At 63.5% G+C, this 21,990-nt stretch overlaps 1 protein-coding gene across 2 annotated transcripts; it reads left to right on the top strand.

Annotated features, from left to right (window-relative positions):
• Positions 1–1,005: 1,005 nt before the first annotated feature.
• On the top strand, positions 1,006–21,620 carry ASIC4 (acid sensing ion channel subunit family member 4). Of its 2 annotated transcripts, none has more exons than XM_015290115.4 (10): positions 1,006–2,112; positions 17,083–17,227; positions 17,383–17,510; positions 17,721–17,880; positions 18,146–18,202; positions 18,286–18,439; positions 18,822–18,913; positions 19,162–19,241; positions 19,552–19,656; positions 19,803–21,620. In XM_015290115.4, exons 1-10 carry the CDS (start codon positions 1,537–1,539, stop codon positions 19,920–19,922), a joined length of 1,617 nt encoding a protein of 538 aa, XP_015145601.3. In that variant the 5' UTR covers positions 1,006–1,536; the 3' UTR covers positions 19,923–21,620. The 2 variants fall into 2 exon arrangements, with proteins under 2 accessions (XP_015145601.3, XP_001232417.6); XM_001232416.7 differs by lacking the exon at positions 1,006–2,112 and adding an exon at positions 15,892–16,963.
• The last annotated feature ends 370 nt before the right edge of the window (positions 21,621–21,990 follow it).

Below are 21,990 nucleotides of genomic sequence, written 5' to 3'. Positions count from 1 at the left end.
GCCTGCCGGAGGCAGCCCATCATGCCGTATTGACCCGCACAGAGGCAGGAACATGTGTGCCATGCACGGATCGATGGGAAGATTGAAGATGCGTGTGCGCTCGCTGGACGACCGGGGAAAGCTTTGCTGTTGGCATCGGCGGCGCAGTGAAGGTCACGCTGACCTGCGGCGGGCTCCCCGGGGGGACGCGAGGTCTCGCCGCCTGTCCCCCTGCCAGGCACGTGCCTCCCGCGTCTCCCGGGGGCCGCCCGGTGCCGGGCTCGTGCCGGCGTTCCCCCTGCGGTGCCACCCGAGGGTTGCGCGGCTCGTGGGTCTGAACGGAGCGAACCCGCCGCCTCCAGCAGGGGAAACTGAGGCGGGGAGCCGGGGCGCATCGCGGCGGCGCTGCGCACGGGGAGCGGCCGGATCCGGGCAGCAGCGGGGGCCGCGGGCAGAGCCCAGAGCAGGGCGCGGGATGGGGCCGGCGGCCGGGGCTCCCGAGCTGCCACGGGAGTCGCGTCCCGCGCAGGGCCGGGGGCTCGGGGGGAGGCACTGCCCGCAGCGCTGCCCGCCCGCGGTGACGCGCTCCCGGGACCGCACCGGCGGGGGTTTCCCGGGCGGTCTCCGCGCCTCCCGAGCCGGGGCGCGTCGGGCCGCGGCAGGGAGGCGGTTAACGGCCAGGGAGCCGCCGAGGCAGGAGGAGTCCGCGGGCGGGCGAGCAGGAGGGGGCCGCCGGGCGAGCTGCCCGCAGGCTGCCCGCCCCCACGCGCCGCGCCGAGCCGAGCCGCGCCGTGCCGCGCTGCCCCGGGGCGCACGGGCCGGGCCACGGAGGGGCGAGGCGGGGAGAGCGGCGGCGGCGGCGGCGGCGGGGGGCAGGCTGCGTGCCCCGCCCGCCTCGGCACGGCACGGCACGGCACGGCACGGCACGGCTCGGCACAGCTCGGCACGGCTCGGCGCGGCGCGGCACGGCGTGGCACGGCTCGGCACGGCGCGGCGCGGTTCCGCTCGGCTCGGCTCGGCGCGGCTCCGGCGGGTCCCGGCCATTCAAACAAGTGGCTCCGGCGGCACTTCGGAGCCGGGGCTGGAGAGTGGGCGCAGCGCGTTCCCTGCCCCGGAGGCGCGGGGCCCTTCACACTGCCTCTTTCTCCGGCGCTCGCTCTTTATTTGACGATGAAATAATGTTGACATGTCTTGAATTATTAAGTATTCCCTGGATTTTATTAGCACACGATGCCTAAATGCTGCCTGTATCTGCCGGGGTCTTAACCAGAGAGGAGCGAAGGAGAGAGGCAGAGACACCGAGCGAGGGAGAGGAGAGAGAGGGGTTTTTGACAGCTGTATTCGTGCTGATAAGCGAAGGCACAAGGAGACGATCGACGAGCGAGACAAGAGGGGAGCGGCGGCTCGGAGCTGCGGAGCGGGGCCGCGCTCCCTCCCGACACGGCTCGGCCCTCCCGGCGCCGTGCTGGGCCGTGGGGGGGACCCGAGCCCTCTCCCAGCGCCTGGCCGGGCTCTCGGCCGCTGCCCGTGCCGGGGGGCAGCTCGCTGGCGGGGCAGATGCCGATTGAGATCGTGTGTAAAATCAAATTTGCCGAAGAGGATGAGAAGCAGAAGGAGAAAGAAGAAGGGGACAAGGAGAGCCTGATCGAGGAGCCGGCTCGGCCGCGCTCCCGGGACCTGGCCGCGTTCGCCAGCACCAGCACGCTGCACGGCCTGGGGCACATCTGCGGCGCGGGGCGGCCGGGCGTGCGGCAGACCCTTTGGGCGCTCGCCTTCCTGGCCTCGCTCGCCTTCTTCCTCTACCAGGCGGCCAAGTCGGCGCTGCTCTACCTGGAGCACCCCCACGTCGTGGCCCTGGATGAGGAGGCCATCCGTGAGATGGTCTTCCCCGCCATCACCATCTGCAACATCAACCGCTACCGCCACTCGGCGCTCACCGACGCCGACATCTTCCACTTGGCCAACATGACCGGGCTGCCCCCCAAGGACCGCGACGGCCACAAGGCCACCGACCTGCTCTACCCCGACCCCGACATGGCCGACATCGTCAACCGCACCGGCCACCAGCTCGACGACATGCTCAAGAGCTGCAACTTCAGTGGCGAGAACTGCTCCTCTCGGGATTTCATGGTGGTGAGTGCGCAGCTGGGTGCCCCCCCGGGGACCCCGTCGGTGCCGGGGGTCTGACCCTGTTGTGCCACGTCGGAGCAGGGCTCCCTGGCTCGCTCCGGCTGCTGAAGTTTGCATCTCTCCGTGTTTGAGTTTCCCTCCAAGTTTCACACGGAGAGAGAGAGAGAGAATGCTTGCTCCTTCCGTGGGAGCGCTCGGTGCTGCAGCACGGCGCTGCCGCCGGCTCCGGGACCGTAGGGGGGGGTTGGGGGTGGCTGGGGAGCGGTCCCCGAGTGGGTGAGCAGCAGGAAGGGGAATGCGATGATGGGGAGCCCCGCTCCAGCCTCAACTCACCTCAAGTTGAGCCGCTCCATCGCAGGGTGTTCTGCACAGTAAGAGTGGAAAGGGGGGGGCAGAGACCCCTTGGCACCTAGCAGAGCCCCCCTGCCTGCGGGGCATGCACAGGGATGTGTGCAGGTCGGGTAGGCACATGCACGTGTGTGTGTGTGCAAACACACGTGCCCAGAGCCGTGAGTGGGTTCTGCTCCGGGCATGGCCACGTCCATACACCCCAGGGTTGCCCTTTGTATCCAGGGGTCCCTGGCCAGCCCAGCACCGTGCTGCCACCTGCGAACCCGCCACCAGGCACTGCGAGCGCATGGCTCTGCTAATATTGAGCCTGGATACGCAAATCCCTGCTGTGGTTTGGGAAAATAAATGTGCTGAACGGGCTGAATACCTGATGGGACCCTTTTCAGACCATAATGACTCTGGAAATGAGCCGGCTCTCTCCCACGGCTGCCAGGGGCTGCTCGGCTCACTGCGCTCTCGGAGCAGCGCTGCCAGCCGGAGCCACTCAGTGCCGGGGAGCGGGATGCGATGCCGGGGGCTGTGGGGGGAGAGGAGGCTCCGTGGGGCTGGAAATGGCTGATGCAGCACGTTCTGCTTCACCACAAAGCCGGCTCTGTGGTGCTGTCCTAGGCAAAGCAGTGTCTTAGGGGGATGCTCTGGGGGGCTGTGCGGGGTGGCATAGTGAGGAGTGGGGGGCAGCAGAGACACCCCACAAGTGCTGGGGCTCTGCAGGGCTCCCTGCCTGATGTAGCTGAGCAGCCTGAGTTTGGCTGCTACAGAGGAGTGGGGTCCAGTGGGGTGAGTGCAGGGAGCCCTGGTGTGGGACGTGTATCATTTGGGGTTTGGCCAGTAGGAAGGCAGTGAGGCCACATTGTGTCGAGTGGCAGCACAATGTGGCAGTGGGGTTTGGGCTGAGTATAAGCTTGCCGGCGTGCAGAGTGACCATCAGGACAGTCACCAGGACTGCCCCGTGTACCATCTCTGTGCACCAGAGCAGGCTTCAGGCAGGAGGGTGGTGGGTGCCGGCTGAGCCCCAGCACAGGAACCCCGAGCTCAAAGCATTGGGGGCTGCCAGCAGAAGGGAGGAATCCCCATCACCTCTCACTGGCCGCTTTCCTGATGCAAACATGGAGCAAAGGGGAAACCCTGGGGCAGAAGGTGCAGGGCATGGGCTTGGGAGGTCCCTCTGCTGCGTACCACATCCCAAAGCCTTGCCAGGGGGATCTGGCAAGGCAGCACGCCATTTGCAGCAGGAGCTGCTGCTCCAGCTCCCTGAACCAAACCCATCCCTCTTGCTTCTTCCTGGGGGTGACCGAAGCACAGCACCAGCAGCATAGCAGGCACCGGTGGGTCCCGGCTGATGCGTGTAGGTTAGGAGCTGCTGTGCCCACCAGCTGTGCCCCAAAACAGAGCACTGTCAGCCCGGCCCTGGGTCACCACATCCCTTCCAGAGGTCACCGATCTCTGTGTCCCCGCTGCAGGGCATCCAGTGCCCAAAGCAGCGGCTGAGGCCCCAGGGAACGCGAGGAAGGGAAGTTCTCCTTGCAGCCCCCAGAGCTGCGTTCACAGGGTGCTGGTGGCCACCCTCCCTTCTGCACACAGTGGCCACACGCGTGACAGCCGTGGTGGCACTGGGCAGCCCACCCGCTGCAGCTGGAGCGTGCCCCCCGGCAGTGCCTCTTGCACGATAAATAACTCGTGCGGATCCTTTAAGTAAGAGCCGTGAGTGGTAAATGATCTTCCCCTATTTAACGTCACAAATCCTCGTTCTTTATGGGATAGCAAATTAAGAAACTATGGGAAGAAAAATCCCCAGCGTAAGCATCTTCCATGCAATAAAGCCGGGCTGGGCTGTAAATCTCCCCGGGCGGCGGGGACAGCACTGAGCCGCAGCGAGCTCCCCTGCAGCCTGCTGCCAGCCGGGCCCCATGCGCAGGCTGCCGGCAGCCCCGGGATAAGCCTTTTCCTGCGCATCCCTCTCCGGGATGCGCCCCGTTCCCCGTGCTGCACAGCAGGCAGAGCCAGAACCACGCTCCTTAAGTGTCACGTTTTCAGCCAGTTTTTGCTCTGGTCTCAGTCCTCTGCCCGATGCGGTGCTGCTCAGCCACTGGGGCGCTTGCCCGCCCCATTTTGGCCCAGCGGGCCGTGCCGTGCCGTGCTGGTGCATCCCCGTCCCCATGTCTCTGTGGCTCCCCGCGCTGCTGTCCAGAGCAGCCCTGCTGCTGTTACACATGAGCCACCCAGGCACAGCTCGAGGCGCTGCTTGTGCCAGAAACCGGGGGACTTGAATGCAATTCGTTGCCATTTAATTTTACACAATTCCTGCTGCTTAATCCACTGAGAAATGCTAATTTATACAATTCACGTCTAAAAATAAATGTCAGTCCGGCAGCTCCCAGCAGTGGGTAGCTGTGCCCCCAAGCCCCTGCTATGGCATTGTGTGAGAGACCCCAGCCCGGGGAGCACCCCGCTCCCAGCCCCCCACGTACCCAGGCACCCCTGTGCCCCGGTACCCATGCGCCCGCTGGTCTTGGGCTGCAGCCATGGTGCTGGCAGATGTGGGGTGGTGGGGACGGTGGGGTACCGTGGCATGACAGCAGGGGGCTCGCAGGACACGGGGGCGTCACTGCAGCCCTCATCACGGTGACTCTCAGGGCACCGTGGGACGTTGGGTGTCCCTGCAGGGGACACCAGCCAGGTGGCTCCAGGCCCGTTGGCAGCGTGGGGATGGGGTGCTGGGGCAGTGGGGCGGCAGCGAGGGCGGTGGGTGCCCACGGGATGGGGGGGGAGTGGTGCGCGGGGGCAACGCAGCGGGGGAGCGGAGATGCTGGAGGAGCCGGCGGCTTTCCCACCGTCTCCCTGATTGAGATCAGATCACTGGGAGCATAAAAAAGCTCTCTTCATAATTATATTTAATGAATTGACTTTAAAAGCTCTTACACTCTTATCTGGCTAATTTAATATCGCACACTTAATAAGCCTGTCTCCGATACGGGGGGGAGCCAGCGGTCACGACGCCCGCGCCGAGCGTGGCTCCCCGGGGACGTGCCACGTGTCCCGTCCCGTGTGCGGGGCTGGAGACGCCGCTGTCCCATGGGGCCGGGGCACCCGTGGGTCCCGTGGGGCTGCACTGGGGCTCCCTCGGAGGAGGGAACAGAAGGTTTACAGAGATGCGCTAAGTGATGCCAATGGTTTGGAGCCCATAAAGAGAGACGGTTTTATGTAAGACGACTATATAAAGCGCCGCTGTTCTGCCATTGATGAGATATAGGCCTTTATTTATAGAAGGCAATGTTTGCGGTGCGAGTGCTGAAAGCCAGCCAGGGACCCGCAGATAGGGCGTCGAGTCATTTCACATGCAGCTGCCGTCGACACTGTTCACACATTAAAGAAAAAAAATTAACAAGTTTGCAGCCAGTCAGGTGGAAAAAACAATAATTGTCGAAAACCGTATTTCCCCCTTTTTCCAATAACAAATAGCTGGAGCGCTGCTGGGGAGGCTTGGGCTCGCTCGGAGCCTGCAAAGAGTGCGCTGAGGCTGCGACACGGCTGGGTGGGAACGGGAGACGGGCACCGCGAGGGACCTGGGAGCGGGAGGAGGTGGGGTGATGGCATTGTCGCCACTGCACGGGAAGGGGCTGCGCACCAGGAGCACGGGGCTCCTCAGGGCACCGCATCTCCTCCCCGTGCACGCTGTGGGGCTGAGGATGCTCCGTGCGTGGCAGCTGCACACACGGGGACGGCGTGGGGTTATCTCCGTGCCAGATGTGGCCGGGCTTTTCGCCGGCGAGCGAGCAGCACGTCCCCGTGGTCAGAGCGCCCTGCCAAATTTCGTTTCATGCACGAAAGGAGGGAAAACTTCTCATGATTAATTGTGCAATAGGGGAGAACATGCGGCTCTCGAACCTGCTCCGTGCTGATCACTGCCCTTTTTTCCCTCGGTGGAAGCGCAGCCAGGGAGAAGGGGCGGCTCTCCCGCGCGGCACCGCCTGGCTGTGCTCAGCCAGGGCAGGAGGGTGCGACACCCCACAAAGGCCAGCAAGGGGAGGAAAAAAATCGAGCTGCTTTCTCGCAGCTCCCCGCGCATTGCTGCGGGCTGATGTCCGAGGCCGTCCTCTGCTTACGCTGCAAAACCTTCCCTGTGCGCACTGATCCGTGCCCTCGGTGTGCTGCGCCAGCAGTGGCTGCAGGCAGGGCACTGCCAGCCCCTCCGCGTGCTGCTGCCTCGTGTCGCCGGCAGCAAGGAGAGAAGCATGAGGCCGAGCGGACGCATCTGGGGTCTGCGCCCTGAGAGATGGTGCTGCTGACGTGGGCAGTCCTCCCTGAGCACGGGGCATGGGTGGGGAAGGTCCTCGCGTGGGCACCTCGAGCTTGCCGCTGCCCTGTCTGGGAGCAGATGCGTGCTGGGTGCTGAAGGGCCATTAAGTGCCGGCTCAGCTTGGATTGAGTCAACAGGTTTTATTCCAGCAGAACAAAAGGTTGCCTTCTTGATTGCAAAGCCGGGAACACAAGCACAGGTGGAAAGGGGAGGGCAGCAAAGCGAGAGGCTGCGAGCACAGGGGATATATGGGGCCAAGGCCCTGGGGTGGGAGGGGAGAGTCAGCACCAAGCTCATCAGCCAGAGCCCCTGATTAATCACACGCTGCTGGCCCTCCAGCCTGCAGCTCGTTAGCGGTTTAATTCCTGGTGCCCATCGCACTGGAGGGCCGCGCAGCTCTGATTGCTGCCTGCTGCAATCAGACCGTGTCCCCCCACCCCGTTGCAGGCACGTGTGGTGCTGAGGTCTGCCACGCCCCCTGGGATGGGACAGTGTGGGTGCTGTGGGTGCTGCGCATTGGTGACAGCCACTGCAGGCGGCTGGCAGCTGTCCCTGGGGCCAGGATGTGCCTATGTCCCCTCCCATGTCCAGCCGGACCCCATGGCCCAGCCAGCCCCGCGGTGACACTGGGCCAGGAGCAGCTGTCAGTGCTGTCAGGCGCTGTGCTCTGCTGCACTCATTCCTCCTGACACTCCCACAGGGTGGTGGCCTTGCACCCTGCACATCCCCATGCAGTGCCCCTTGCCTCCTGCATGCCGCCATCCCGTCCTTTCCACCTGCAGCAGCTCAGCGGGGTCCTCTGGGATCCTTCCCGAGGTGGGTGTGGGGCGTTGAGTGGGGGAACATGCAAGAAGCTGTCCTGGTTGCACAGAGGTGGGTGCTCCAGGGCTGCAATCTGTGCTATTTTATCATAGCCCGAGGAGGGAGGGGACCACACGGAGCCACGGCCCTAGAGGAGTGGGGAAGTGTCTCCATCTGCCTGCGATGCCTCAGTGCCAGGGGTGGCCCCAGGAGCGGGGCTGTCCCCAGGCCACCTCTGCACAGGAGGCATCTGCTGCAGCCCCCGGCAGGGCAGGGAGCAGCCGCCTCCGGGTCGGCATGGGGAGCGAGGATGTATGCAAAGCTGAGATTGATGTAAGTAGTAATTATGTCCTGGCTGCTCAGCCGCCACTGTGGCTGCAGAGGAAAGGGGCTGAGCCGGCAGCGTGTCCTCTGTGCCTGTCCCCATGTCCCCAGGCGGCTGCGGCCCTGCTGTGCCCCCACTGTACCATGCTGCCCAGCTCCCTCTGCCCAGCCCACAGAAGGCGGATGGAGGAGGCAGGAGTAATGCAGCCGCTGTGCCCAGTGCTGAGGTCCTGCTCATCACGGAGCTCTGCAATTACATGTGCTAATTACGGGTAGAGGTTCGCAGGCGGTTCCTGCCCAGCCAGCACTGTGCTGTTGTGCAAGGATAGGATGGGAAAACCAGGGCTGCTCAGCATCTCTCCCTTCTACACCGGCCTTGGCACGGTGTAGAACAGCCAAGCTCCTTGCAGCCCAACCCCATGCCATGCCCTGTGACCCCATCCCACCCCATTCCATGCCATTCCATCCAACCCCATCCCACCTCATCCTGTCCCATGCCAGGTGAGCTGCCCAAGCTGGCAGTGAATGATGGCATCCTTGGAGCCCCAGTGCTTACGGCAGGGCTGGCCACTCCACCCGTGGTGCCTCTCAGTGCGGTTGCTTTTCAGGAGGAGTTTTTCAGGCTCCGACCCCCTGCGCTGCTGCCGCTCTGACATCTTGTTTCCTTATCGCCTGACATGACCTTAATTAACTCCCCAGGCTGATAACACTCTGGGCTTCTCCTCCAGGAGCTGTATCTGAGCATCGCTCTGTGCCTCACCCATCAGGGGATGGCTGTGCACACACCAGGGCGGGCAGGGAAGGGACACTGGCTTGACAGAGTGGGACAGGTCAGCATGGGGATGGCACACTGGTGCTGCATGGCACTGCATCCTGCCCAGCTGCCCTGCTGCCATCAGCCTGCACGGGTGGAAATGCCAGCCCCGCTAACTTCTGTGGCCACGTTATCTCCTGCGCTGGTAAATATTAGCATGGGGCAGATTATTCAATAACAGGGTTTGCAGATGGGAATCACAGTGTGCCACAGTCCAGCAGAAGTCTGCACTCTGAGGGGTTGGACCCCACTTGCAGCCCCCTCCCCAGTTCCCAAAATCCTGGTTCTGCCCATCCCAGGTACTCGGCTTCCATCCTGGGGCTCCCAGCAGCTGAGCTTCCCCAGGTGTGGGCATCACTTGGAACATCTCTTGCAATGCTGGAGCCTGCAGCCAGGTTCCTCCCCGTGCAGCTTCTCTGGGGGGGGGTCCTGGTTGTCACCTGAGCTCCTGGCCCCAAGGAGGGGTGCCCCAACCAGCGGTCCCCACACCCAGGAGCGCGCAGGCTGGGGAGAGCCATCCCCTATCATGTTTGTTCCATTGATTTAGCGCCGCGGAGAGGGTTTAATCAGCCTTTAGCCTGCACGCTCCAGCATTAAGAACAAATCCATTAGCCACGAGATAACCACAAAGGGTTGCGCTGAGACTGGATGAGGTCCCAGCGCCTTCAAGATGCAAATTGGCAATCAAAGATCAAAGCCGTGCAGCTCCCTAATCTCTACTAAAAGGGCTCAGCTATTAACGAGCCCTTTACCGCTGGGCTGTGATCACCCCACTTCACTCCCATCCCGATGTACTGGCAGTTGGCACCGGCCCCTGCCACCCCCCTGACCCCCGTGCTGGCTCTGGGGATGAGGGTGCAGCGGGGAGGTCGGGCTGTTTGTTTGTGACTCGCTTCCTCCAGCCCTGTCACACTGTGTCGGTGCAGCGAGCAAAGCCCCAGGAGCAGGGGGTCAGTGGGGTGACGGGCTGGTGTGGAGTGGGGTAACGGGGGACATACAGGACTCATGTGGTGACTTTGGGGACAGGGGAGATGGTGGCAGGTTGCTTCCCTCCTTCTGCTTATGGATTTATCTCGGTTCAGCCTCAGTACAGCCTCGCCAGGTGGCTCAGGTCAATCCCTGCCGGCCCCAGGGAAATCAGCGCTGGGGAGTGTGGTGTGGGGGCGGGCGATGGGGCTTAAGGGGGACTCTGGGGCTGCGTTCCCCTTCTTTTGATATCCCGCCCATGCAGAAGGCATCAGCTCTGACACAGTGCAGAGGGCCAACTGCAGGACGGGCGCTTCGCCCCACTTTCCTCCTGCACAAAATCCCAGAGCACCAGAGAGCTGCAAAGCCACCAGGCTGTGACAGGAGCCGAGCTGCCAGCCCCATCAGCACATCTCCAGCAGCACAGATGGGCTGCCAGCGTTGGGGCACGGCTCACCGGGACCCTGCTGGAGCAGCACGCGCCGCTGCCCAGGAGCCAGCACAGCACTTCCAGCCCGGTGGGCTGACAGCCTGATGCGCCTGGCCCAGTTTGGGGAGCAGCATCCTGCCTTGCCCGCTGCGGTGCTCGCTTTGGGCTGGGCTCGGTGTCCTCAGGCTGGTGGTATAGCCGTGCCATCACTCAGCGAGAGGAGCAGGCAGTGAGGCTCTGGCAGCGACCCAGCTGGGTTGACAATAAATCTTATCAGTGTAAACCCATCCGCAGGCAACAGGATAACCCCCGTGACAACCCAGCGAGCACGGAGGCTTCATCTGCGCCGTGGCAGTGCCGCGGATTCACAGATAACTGCCACGGCCGGAGGGACCGTGCCTTTGCCAACACCTGCAGGGTGGCAGTGGGGCGGCAGTGGGGCGGCCCCACGAATCCAGCCACGGGTGTGCCCAGCGGGGTGGGCAGATAGCGTGGAATCGGGGCAACGTAGCTGAGGCTGTGCCGTGCGCAGGGACAAAGAGCAGGGAACGTGTGGCAGTGGCAGCGCACCCCCTGCCCGCGCCCTGCTCCGGCCGGGCAGGGGACAGTGCCAGCTGCGGTGCCATCCGCGGTGCCAGGCGGCGCGGGGACGGCGAGGCGGGCTGGCAGGAGCTGCTGCCCCGGGCTGTGCACGCCGGCTCAGCGCCCGCATTTGCTGGCGGTGCGGCCGCGCAGCCGTGGGAACGGTAATGAGATGGAGCAGCAGAAGGACGGCGAGATAAGGCTGCCTGCGCTGCCCCAGCAGATTAAACGCTGGGATTAAGCAGGCGGTGCCAGCTCTGCTGCCTTTTTATCTCGCTGCTTCTCCCCTCTTATTCTCCCGCAGTCGATAGTGAACAGTCTCGGAGCTGTCAGCAAAGGAAATTGCTTGTTAACCCTTTGGGGACGGGCACAGCGCTGCTGCGCATCTGCCTCCAAAGGGATGCAGTCCCTGGGGCTGGTGCTGCCAGCGCCATGCTGGGCACTGATGTACTGCGGAGTGACAGCACACAGAGAGCAGAGCCCGATCTGCGTCTGGCCCCAGGGACCCCGCGTGCCCCACCTTGGGGCATTCCCGATGTCCCTGCCTCCTACAGCGTGCGGATGGCTGGGCTCAGCACTGCATCTGGACACGAGACCGCAAGGTGGGGACCATCCTCCGGTCCTGCAGCCAAGTGGCACAGCCGTGCTGCGTCTGCACCGCACAGCACATGGCACCGCGTCTCCGCCATTTGGAGCCCAGTCCCCAAAACCACAATTATTGCTCTGTGCGCGTGTTTTGTTCAGTCTGCAGCAGAGCGAGGCTGGGCTGCAGCCCATCGCTGCGATTTTCTGGAGCATGATGTGTGTTGCGTGCCTGGGGGCTGCGTGCCCAGCGTGCGGGGGGGTCTGAGGATGCGGAGCTGGCAGGGGAGTGCTGGGGGGTGTACAGAGATGGCAGGAGCACTGCTTGGCACGGGCCAAACCCATGCCAGGGAGCACTCTCTCCTGCTGCAGTTTCACCTTTCCCTCACCTGTCCCTCCGGCTCCGTGGGGCCTCTGCCTCTGTCCACATCAGCCTCCTGTACAGAGCCATGGGGCAGTGCCATAGGGCAGAACCTACAGCTCAGCACCCAGCCACGTGCTCAGCGTCTTAGAGAGGTTTACTGGCTGCCACCGGGATGAGATGAGTCCCCCGGCTCACGTCCTTGCCCCTCTGCACCCCTGTGCTGTGCTGGACACCATCCCCCATCATCTGTCAGCAGCCCCAGCTCTTCATCTTCAGCAATTCCCTTTGCATTGGATCCTTCAAACCACCCGGGTGACCCTTTCTGTGTCAGCTTTAAAGTGCTCAGTGCAAGCAAATGGCACGAATGCACAAGCAGCTGCAGAGCAGCTGGGAGATCTGCAGGGAGCAGCTTAGCCCCACCAGCTATTGCCTGCCCCGTGGCCAGGGCAGCGGTCCAGCCCCGGTGGGATGCTGCCCCACAGCTGCTGCGGGATGCAGAGGGCATGTTCAGGGTTCTGCATAGCCTTGCAGGAGCAGCGTGGCTGCTGGGCAGCCAGGGCAGAGAGCTGCTGGAGCTGGAGCAGATGCTGCGCGGGGCAGCGGGCTGTGCAGGCAAGCACAGCCTGAATTAGGAGAGGAAATGGGAGCAATTGGCACGTGTGGGCTGGCAGGAGAAAGGCTGTGAGGGGATGGGATTGCTGTTTATAAATACATCAAGGGAGTAAACACAAGGGAGGGAAGAGAGCTATTTGAGCTGAGGGACAATGCTGGCGTGAGAACAAATGGTACAAACTGGCCATGAATAAATTTAGGTTGGAAATGAGATCAGTGAGGAGCTGGGACTGACCCCCCCCCATCCCCCAGGAGGGGAAGGAGGGAAAGAACAACCCTGAGATGGCACTCATTGCGCTGATGAAGGCGGCTGTGTGCTGGCACTGAGGACCACGGGTCCCAGCCCTTAGCCTCGGTGTCGCATCCACCCTGGCACCGGTGGCGTGGCCCCTTGGGGTGGTGGTTTGTGGGAAGGGCTCCACGCAAGTGCGGGTGCCCCAGCAGCTCTGCCAGCTGACGGCACAGCTGAGCACTTGGTATTCCGGCCACGAGCCCGCTTGGCACCAGCGGGGCTGCATCAGCCCCAACTCCCACGTCTTTGCATTGGCTCAGCTGGCCCTGCACAGAGCAGCACATCTGTGTGAGGAGGTAGCAGGAGGGGTCCCAGCCCCTCCAGGATGTGCCCTTGTTTCAGGGACATCCGATGCGATTTGGAACGCTGTGGAGGGTGCTCCAGAGCATCCCTTTGCAGAGCCCAGCTTGGTGCTGGTGTGCCCTGCTTCGGGCCCGTGATACCCTGCTGTCCCAGCACTGTGGCGCAGAGCCCAATGGAGGTGGCAGTCCCATCCCCAAATAGGGCTGAATCCAGCAGGAGCCATCCCTGCTGCCAGCATCAGCCCTGTGTGGGGAAGGGGCACATTGCAGAGGGCTGCGAGTGTAGGGGACGATTGCACGGGTGCTGAAGCTGGGATAAAGCCAAGCTGGCACTGGTCCCCGTCCCTCCAGAGAGCAGGGAAGGGAAATGGTGCGACCATGCATGAGAAGGGACGTTTGCAAAGGCAAAAACATCCCACTGGCTCAGAAAATTGCTGCAGAATCGGGCTTGAAATGAGTTGAAATTGCTGAATCCAAGCGGATCTCATATCCCGGGCAGTTGCAATGCTGGCGTCAGCGCTACGGCTTCCCTCTCTGGGCACCCAGGCGGGAACTGCCAGCAATGTGCAGGGGGTGGGATGCTGGGGACACAACTGAGGGCTCTGGGCAGTGGGGGGGTGGGGTGGGGGGGCTGGTGAGGGGCTCCAGCAGGGCTGGTGCTGCAGTGTTTCAGGGGGGCAATAGCAGAGTGGGAGGCAGCATCTAAGGAGATGGCATCACCCCAGCTCTGCCCACATCATCCAGAGGACACCCCTGGATGGCCAACCCCTGATCACCAACCCCTCTATTCCCAGGGCAGCAGCACTCCAGTCTTCCGTCCCCAACCCACTGTGCCCTGGTGATCTCTGGGGTCCAGCGGGTGCCCGTGCCTTGCAGCTGCATGTTCCAGCAGGGACACAGGACAGGGCTGTGTGTCCCGGGATGCAGGAGCAGGACCTGCCTGCACCACACATGCCGCAGCTCGTTTCCCTCACATGCAAACATTTGGCTGGGAGCTTAGTGCGGCCTCTTGTCTCTGCAGAGCAATCAGGATTTGTCGCTGCTTGCAATGTTTAATGTCGTCTTCCAGAGGCTAAATACCGTGGGGAACCGTGTAAGCCGCAGAAATACCTGTGTGAGCTGGGATCAGCCGGAGGCAGGCACAATGGGCTTGTCACGGCGGGGATAGGGGGGCTTGGGGATGTGTGGGGCCAACCCTTGTGCTCCCCTGTCAGAGGAAACCTCAGTGCTAGCAAGTGGGCTGCGGTGAGGATGTTGAGGGCCAGCATCCACAGGGTGCCCAGCACCAGGGGAGCAGGACTGGGAACTCTGTGGGGTGGGATGAGGATGGGGGGGCCCAGCGCTCCTTGGGGTGGGAGGAGGAAGCTTCAGCCCCTGAGCGGCAGTGATCTCTGGCTGGGATCTGCCTGCTGCAGCGCCAGCAGCTATTTCTGTCAAGGTCAAAGTGTCTCCACGGCAGAGAGCAGGGAAATGAGGAATCGTGTTGAGAAATTACCTCCCTAATGGGGTCTCCCCTGCGTGGGGATGCCGGTGTGTGGCAGCTGAGCAGGCAGACCATGAAGTGATGCGGGAGCCCTGCTCCCAGCCCTGAGGCCTGCAGCACCCATGGGTGCCCCGTGAGAGGAACGGGGTGCCCAGGGGGCCACGTCCCAGAAGAACACATGCATTCCACCCCGCGAGGCACTTTTCTGGGTCAGCCGTGGGGAGAAAATCATCTTCCCTGTGCAGGCAGCCTCTCCTCTGTCCTTCCTCTCCTCCTCCTCCTTCTCCTCCTCTCGCACTCCCTGTTATCTAATTGGGTTTGTCATGCTGGAAAGCCAAAGCCCTTCAGGACTGTGCTGTGCTCTCGCCAGCGAGATTTCACAGCTGTCCTCAGCACCCCAGCAGCCGACAAGTGAGTAACTCAGCTGTGAGCTGTGGGCACCCCAGCCTGCCCTGCACACCCGTGGCTGTGCTTGCCTGCCTGTGGCTGCAGTGGACAGGGGATGAAGCCACTGCCACCTCCAGATCTTTTCTGCTCTGCCCAGCCCTGTCCGTGTCCCTCGGGTCACCTGTCCCCACGTGCCCTGCCTCTGCGTCCTGCCGCATCTCTCACCCTGCTGCAGGGTAATGGTGATGCTGCTCGCAGATGTCTGAGCTGACACGAGATGGAAGCACTCAGAGAAATGACATTTCCTCTAGCTGGGGAAGCTCATCCTCCGTTTAAAGAAAACTAATATAAAAGCTGCCCTGGTGTGTGCAGGGCTGATGCTATCGTGCCGGCAGCCTCCAGCTCTCAGAGCCGCAATCAATCTCAGAGAGGAGTCGAGGTCTGGCAGCCCCACACAGAAGCACTGGCACAAGTCCCACGAGTGGGGGCACAAGTGGGCAGCTCCCCTGGGTGGGGTGAGGCTCCAGGCTGTCCCAGAGGTGCCAAGGGCAGGGAGCCTACAGCACGGAGGAGCTCATGGCAGCACTGCGCCGTGGCAGAGGCCTCACTTGCCATGGGGCAGGCTGTTCTCCGCTGCTGTCTGTGGGGCTGGGACAAGGCCCTTACTCCCAGCGCAGTGCGGCCTGGCCCTGGAGCTCACCCAAGGCCTGGCCGAGGCCTGCGGCGGGTCTACTCCTGCCCCACTCCTGATCTGCCCCCGCCCGAGCCCGGCTCTGCCCCTGCTCTACTCTGGGCCCACCCCGCCCTCCTCCTAGCCTACCCCGCCCTACTCCGGGCCTGCTCCGGGCCGGGACGCGAGGCCGGGCCGTGCCCAGCCTTGAGCCGGCGGGGCCCGGCCTAGCGCGGCGCCCTGCTGCCCCCTGGCGGAGCCCGGCCCCGCGGGCCCCGGTGCGGGCTGCCGGGAGAGCGGAGGCTGCGAGGAGCGCTTTGAAGCGGCCTGACGAGCTGTCGGGGCCCTGCCGACAGCCGGTGTGCCTCCCCCCGCCGCCACCGCGCTCTGATCACAGCCGCAGCCGTCACTTCAAAGCGCCCGCCGGGCTCGGGAGGGCTCCCACGCAGCACCGGGCCCACGGCGCAGCCCCACGGGGATGGAGGGCGATGGGGCGCCGGGGGCTGGGGGAGCCAGGGGCCGCGGTGGGGAGCGGGGCCACACACGGTGATGGCCCCCTCAGGCCGGGCACCGTGCTGCCAGCTCAGGGAAAGGGCTCCCAGCCCCACAGCCGCTGTGCCTCACATTGGTTGGGGGCCCTTGGGGGTGCATGCAGGACCCCAGGCCAGAGAGTGGGGAGGGGTACGCTGGGGTGCGGCTTCTCTGGGCAAGGGGCTGGACGTGACATCCTTGTGCCCCTGTCCTGGGGCGTGGGGGGATGCCGGGACAGCCAGCCTGGGGTAGCGTTACATTACCCCAACCCCCAGCCGGGCTTGGGGAGGAATTTTCCATTCCCAAATCGAGGTTGGGGAAGGCGTGCGTCGGCACCAGCCCCCTCCTCTCCCTCCCCTCGCCCGTCACAGCTCAGGAAGGCGCCTGCCACATTCGGCTCTGGGAAGGTGCCGAGCAAAAGGCTCCCGGGAGAGAGACGGCGAGCGGGGCACGCAGTGAGGCTGGGCACGCAGGATCCGTCCTGACCACAGCCATGCCGCTGCCCCTATCCTGCTGCCCAGACGGAGAAGCGCTGGCACCAGCACAGGGTGGCTTCCTGCGTGCCACCCGCATCCCAGGGCTGCACTACATGGGCACACGGCCACAGTCCTGCCTGCGCCGCCTGCTCTGGGGCCTGGCCTTCTTGGCCTCTGCGGGGCTGCTGGCCACTGGGGCAACCGACCGCCTGCACCACTTGCTCTCGCGCCCCGTGCTCACGCGGGCACGCCTGACCCGAGTGCCCCAGCTCCGCTTCCCGGCTGTCACGCTCTGCAACCCGAACCGGGCGCGCTTCCTGCAGCTCACCAAGCCTGACCTGTACTCGGTGGGGCAGTGGCTGGGGCTGTCTCGGGAGGACCGCTCGCTGGTGCCCGAGCTGCTGGCCATGCTGGGGGACGAGCAGCGCCGCTGGCTCACGCGCCTTGCCAACTACTCACGCTTCCTGCCACCCCGTCGCTCCGAGCGCACCATGCAGAGCTTCTTCCACCGCCTGAGCCATCAGATAGAGGACATGCTGGTGGAGTGTCGCTTCCAGGGCAAGCGCTGTGGCCCGCAGCACTTCACCCCTGTGAGTCCCTGCCTCACACCAGCCTGCGTCCCAGGGACTGATGCATCCTGTAAAGAGGGCAATGGATGTTACCCTGCTTGCAGAGGGCTCTTCACCATCTCTCTCCTCTCCATCTCCAGGTCTACACGCGTTACGGCAAGTGCTACACCTTCAACGGGGACCGGAGGAACCCACGAGTGACCCGCCAGGGTGGCATGGGCAACGGGCTGGAGATCATGCTGGACATCCAGCAGGAGGAATATCTGCCCATCTGGAGGGAGACCAGTGAGTGGGGCTGCGGGTGAGCCGGACACTGGGGGTGCTGAGGCTGAGACGTGGGTGCTGGGGTGTACAGGGGCACGGCTGAGGGTTGTGCTGTGGGCAGGCATGCAGCCCTGGGACAGGGCTGGCTGCCCATTCTCCCTTTCCATTTCCCACAGATGAGACATCTTTCGAAGCTGGCATCCGTGTCCAGATCCACAGCCAGGATGAGCCTCCCTACATCCATCAGCTGGGTTTCGGTGTCTCGCCCGGCTTCCAGACGTTCGTGTCCTGCCAGGAGCAGCGGGTAAGTAGGGCTCAGAGGGGTGGTGTGAGGCTGAGCTGGTGTGGAGCCAAGCGGGAGAGCGGCTGGGCAGTGCCATTCGTGGAGATGCCACTTCTCCCCATGAAACTCCCAACTTCTGCTGGGTGGTGCATGATGTCCCGCAGCCCCAGGGAAGCACCCCCAGCACCCAGCACCACGTGTCGCTGCAGCAGTACCCTTTCACCCTGGCAGCTCACCTACCTGCCGCAGCCATGGGGGAACTGCCGGGCCAGCGTGCAGGGAGAGCAGATGCTGCCCGGCTACGATACCTACAGCATTGCTGCCTGCCGCCTGCAGTGTGAGAAGGAGGCCGTGGTGCGGAGCTGCCACTGCCGCATGGTCCACATGCCAGGTGAGGGGTGTGCCTGCCGGTGGGGGGCGCCCCAACACCCTCCTCCTCCTTCCCAGGGCTGCCTCTTCCAGCCTGCACCCAATGGCCACCTGTACCTCATCCCACTGTACCCAAGGGTCACTCCTTTCCCATCCTTCTGCACCCAAGGGTCACCCCATCTCTCTGCAACCCTTAGCCCCTTCCCAGTCTGCCCCGCATCTTTAGGGGAGCGAGCCTAGGAGAGGGGGATCGGATTCCCAACCCCTGACCCGCTGCTTCTCCACAGGCAACGAGTCCATCTGCTCTCCCAATGTGTACATCGAGTGTGCTGACCACACGCTGGGTAGGTTTAGGGGGCGGGCAGAAGATTGGGTGAGCCAGGGGAGATCAGGGGCTGCAGCTGTGCCCAGCATTGCATGCTTCCAGATGCAGCAGTGGAGGACAGCCAGGAACGCTGCAGCTGCCCCACACCGTGCAACCTGACCCGCTACGGCAAGGAGATCTCCATGGTGCGCATCCCCAACAAGGGCTCGGCACGCTACCTAGCCCGAAAGTACAACAAGAATGAGACCTACATTCGGTGAGCTTCTGGGAGCGGGAAGGGGGCTGGGATGGATCTCAGAGGCATGTGGGGACAGGGGATTCTAGGAATGTGAGATACCCCCACTCTGCTCCTGGCAGTTTGTGTAGGCCGCGTCTTGGTACGCACAGTCCCTCCAGCATCCTCTCCCCAGGGTGGTTGTGGTGTCCTCCCTCGTGTCCTCCCTGCCTGCATGTCCCTACCCCACAGTCCCACCCAGTCCAGGACATGTCCCTTCCCTGTCCCCACCATACCCAGTGTCCTGTAAATCCAGCCTAAATAACACACCAGGAGGCACTAAGGGGCGGGTTGGAGAGGGGCCTAGGGGAGGCTGGGCACAGTGGTGGTAGGTGGGCTGGTGACAACCATGGTGTCCCCACAGGGAGAACTTCCTGGTGCTGGACATCTTCTTCGAGGCACTCAACTATGAGGCCATTGAGCAGAAGAAAGCCTACGACCTTGCTGGGCTTCTCGGTGACTCCCCAGCCTTTCCTCAAGACCCACTTCATGGCTGGCCATCCCTCATCCTGCACACCCCTGCTCCCTCTATCCTGCTGCCCCTTATCTCATCACCATGCTGTCCTGTTCCATCCTGCAGCCCTGTCACTGTGCTGTCACCCTCCATCCTGCTGCCCTAGCACTGCTGTCCAGCCTCAGCCCCAATGGCTTTGCTTAGGCTGTGCAGCAGCTGCTGGTGACCAGTTCTCTCTCTTCCTCCCCAGGGGACATCGGGGGGCAGATGGGCCTGTTCATCGGCGCTAGCATCCTTACCATCCTGGAGATCCTGGACTACATTTATGAGGTGCTCTGAGTCCTCTAGGGAGCATGGTGCCAAGCAGGGTCGAGACTCCCTGGGGAGGAGTGCCATGTGTAGCCATCCCAGAGGGCTGTCTACCTACAGCTCCCAAACTGGGGAAGTCCCAGCAGGAGGCGGTGGGAGGATGGGTCCCCCAGCATCTCTCAGGGGGATGCAGGCAGAGATGCTGTACCCAGCATCACCCCATGTCCCTGGGCCAGCAGTGAGCATGAGGCAGGCCCATGCAGACTGAGTTGCTCCCACAGGGTGCCACCTGCCTGTGGGTGCCCCAAGGCTGACCCCCTTCTGCCCCCAGGTGATCCGCGACAGGGTGAGTCGTGTCCTGCGGCGCTCCAAGCCACCCCTGAAGAAGCCCTCGGGGAGCATTGCCACACTGGGGCTGGAGGAGCTCAAGGACCAGGTACTGGGGACATGAACAGCTCTGTGGGGAAGGGACGTCACTCCCAGGAGCCAGGGAGCTTGATGGCCTCGGGCTGCTGAGCCAGGCTGGAAGGGGGGAATTAACGGGGACAGGCAGGATCCCCACTGACGCTGACATCCCTGCAGAGCCCCTGTGAGACACTGGGCCGGCACGTGGAGGGCACCTACAATGCGGGCATCCTGCCCAACCACCACCACCGTCACCACTACCCTCACCAGGGCGTCTTCGAGGACTTCGCCTGCTAGGCCAGCTGAGGACAGGGGGTTCCAGCCCCCCACCCCTTGCAACCCCATCCTCATGGAGAGGGATTGCGGCCCTGGGACCGGCACTGCTGTGGCCCCCAGCCCCTTCGTCCAGCCCCTCCGCTTGCCCTGTCTCAAGCACACAGATCTGGGGGGCCGCCCCGCCAGCCAGCAGCAGTAGCGGCCTCACACCCTTGGCTGCCTGCAGGAGCAGACCAGCAAGGGGCAAGGACAGGCACACTAGGGGGGATTGGGGGAGCAGGGGGCCCCCGCAAGGCAGCGCGTGCAAGGGACGAGCTGGATTTCCTTCAAACCCCTCCAAACCCCTCCCTGCTGACCTCTCCTGAGGGGGGGTCTCTGCCCTGCACTGTCCCCCCAAGACCACTCATCCCTTCCCAGGGAATGTCACCATCCTGCTGCAGGTCAGGCAGGGCCGGAGGACACCCACCTCCTGCAGCTTCACCTGCATGGCACCACCCTGCCACCTGTCTGGCCCCTGGCACCACCACCACTGTGACACCCCCCAGACATCTCCCCACCTTGCCCCAGCCCCACATAGCCTGCCAGGGCTGAGGTTCCCTCCCCACTGCTGCTCCCAGCCAGACCCCTGCACTGTGACTTCCCACACTCCTGTGTTAGCCCCTGTCATGCAAAATGACTGTCTGCCCCAAATCCTCTCCTCCCAGTGCCCCACATCCCATGCATTGCCCAAAGCAGATTGCCCCAGGTGCAGTTCCCCAGCACACCTGGGCAGCGTGGAGGCACCTGTCCCTGCTACCTGACTGTTGCAGCTCTTCTGCACCATGCACGTACCCCTGCCACCTTCCTTCCCCCAGGTGCCGAGCACCCACTGTGCCTCCCCCAGACTGTAATACAGATAGGAGGGTGCCCTGCACTCAGTCCTCCTGCTGCTGGGGTGGCAGGGCCTCAGCAGGACCCCCGGCGCCCCACTTCCCATAGGACATTGCCTCCCCCTCCACTGTAGCAGACACCAGCGCAGGGCAAACAGCCCCAAAATATCTCAGGAGGGGGGGGGGGGGGCGGGCTAACAGAGCCCCCCTCGAGACGCACATATGGCAGAGAGGGATCCCCATGGCAGGAATTGGTGACCTCAGGGGGAGGCTGGCTGGGACCAGTCCCTGTCCCCAGTACCCAGAGACCTGAGTGGGCACAACCAATGCCCTGGCCAAAGCCATAGCTGCAGGAGGAGTCCTATGTATGGGGGTATGGGACACAGGATATAGGGACCAGGGCATCTGCATGGCCCAGTGTCCCCGCAAATACACCCATACTTGGAACTGTGTTCTCCAATGGTGCAAACATTGTGGGTACCCAACGCTCCTGCACAGGGACACACAAAAACACCCCCTAAGCAGAGCATGCACAGCATGCACCTGGGGGGTCCTGGTGCCCACGGGGCTGTGGCAACATGGTGTAGGTCCCAGCCCCAGGGAGTGCCCCCATCCCCTGTGCCTACCAACTCCTCCTGCACCATCATCTGGGCACAAGCAGCAGCATCTCCACGGTGCCACACGGGCAGGAGGGTGCCCAGTGCTGTGTGCAGGCTGTGGCCCCCTCCCTGCCAATAGGAGCAAGCCCTGGAAGGGGTGGGCACGGGCACCATGGTGGGAGGGGACCATTGGAGGCGTGCGTCATTGTTTTATAAATGTACAAAATCTCCCTAATAAAGAGGCACAAGTAGGTCTGGAGTTGTCTGCGTGACTGGGGGGGCACAGAGGTGGGGGGAGGTGAATGTAACTGCCCTGTGCATCTCGAAAATGAGTTGCATGTGCCAGCACCCAAATTGTCTGGGCTGGGCTGGAACCCAGTGGGTGTCTCAGGGCAGGGCAGTACTCAGCTGGGCTCTATCAGCCTCATGCAGGCAGTGCTGGGGGGAGGCTGTGCTCTCCCTATCCCAGGAGCTGCCAAGAGCCCATAGGGGAACCAGAAAGGGCAGAAATGAGGGCTGGGGGCTGCAGCAAGTGCTCCCCACGCTATCACTGCACCCTCTACCCCAACGCATGGCCAGTGCTCCCCAATAGCCACTCGGTGTTGGGGCGCCCCAGCAGCA

This window comes from Gallus gallus, chromosome 7, assembly GCF_016699485.2.
Source record: "Gallus gallus isolate bGalGal1 chromosome 7, bGalGal1.mat.broiler.GRCg7b, whole genome shotgun sequence".
Classification (NCBI taxonomy): domain Eukaryota; kingdom Metazoa; phylum Chordata; class Aves; order Galliformes; family Phasianidae; genus Gallus; species Gallus gallus.
This window is presented reverse-complemented; position numbering and strand designations above follow the sequence as displayed.

Excerpts from the sequence above, each read along its gene's own strand:
- ASIC4 (XM_001232416.7), top strand. The coding sequence starts at position 16,124 with ATGCCGGGACAGCCAGCCTGGGGTAGCGTTACATTACCCCAACCCCCA. Across the intron at positions 18,203-18,285 it reads GTGTGCTGACCACACGCTGG|ATGCAGCAGTGGAGGACAGC; the intron begins GTAGGTTTAGGG and ends GCATGCTTCCAG. Across the intron at positions 18,440-18,821 it reads AAGAATGAGACCTACATTCG|GGAGAACTTCCTGGTGCTGG; the intron begins GTGAGCTTCTGG and ends GTGTCCCCACAG.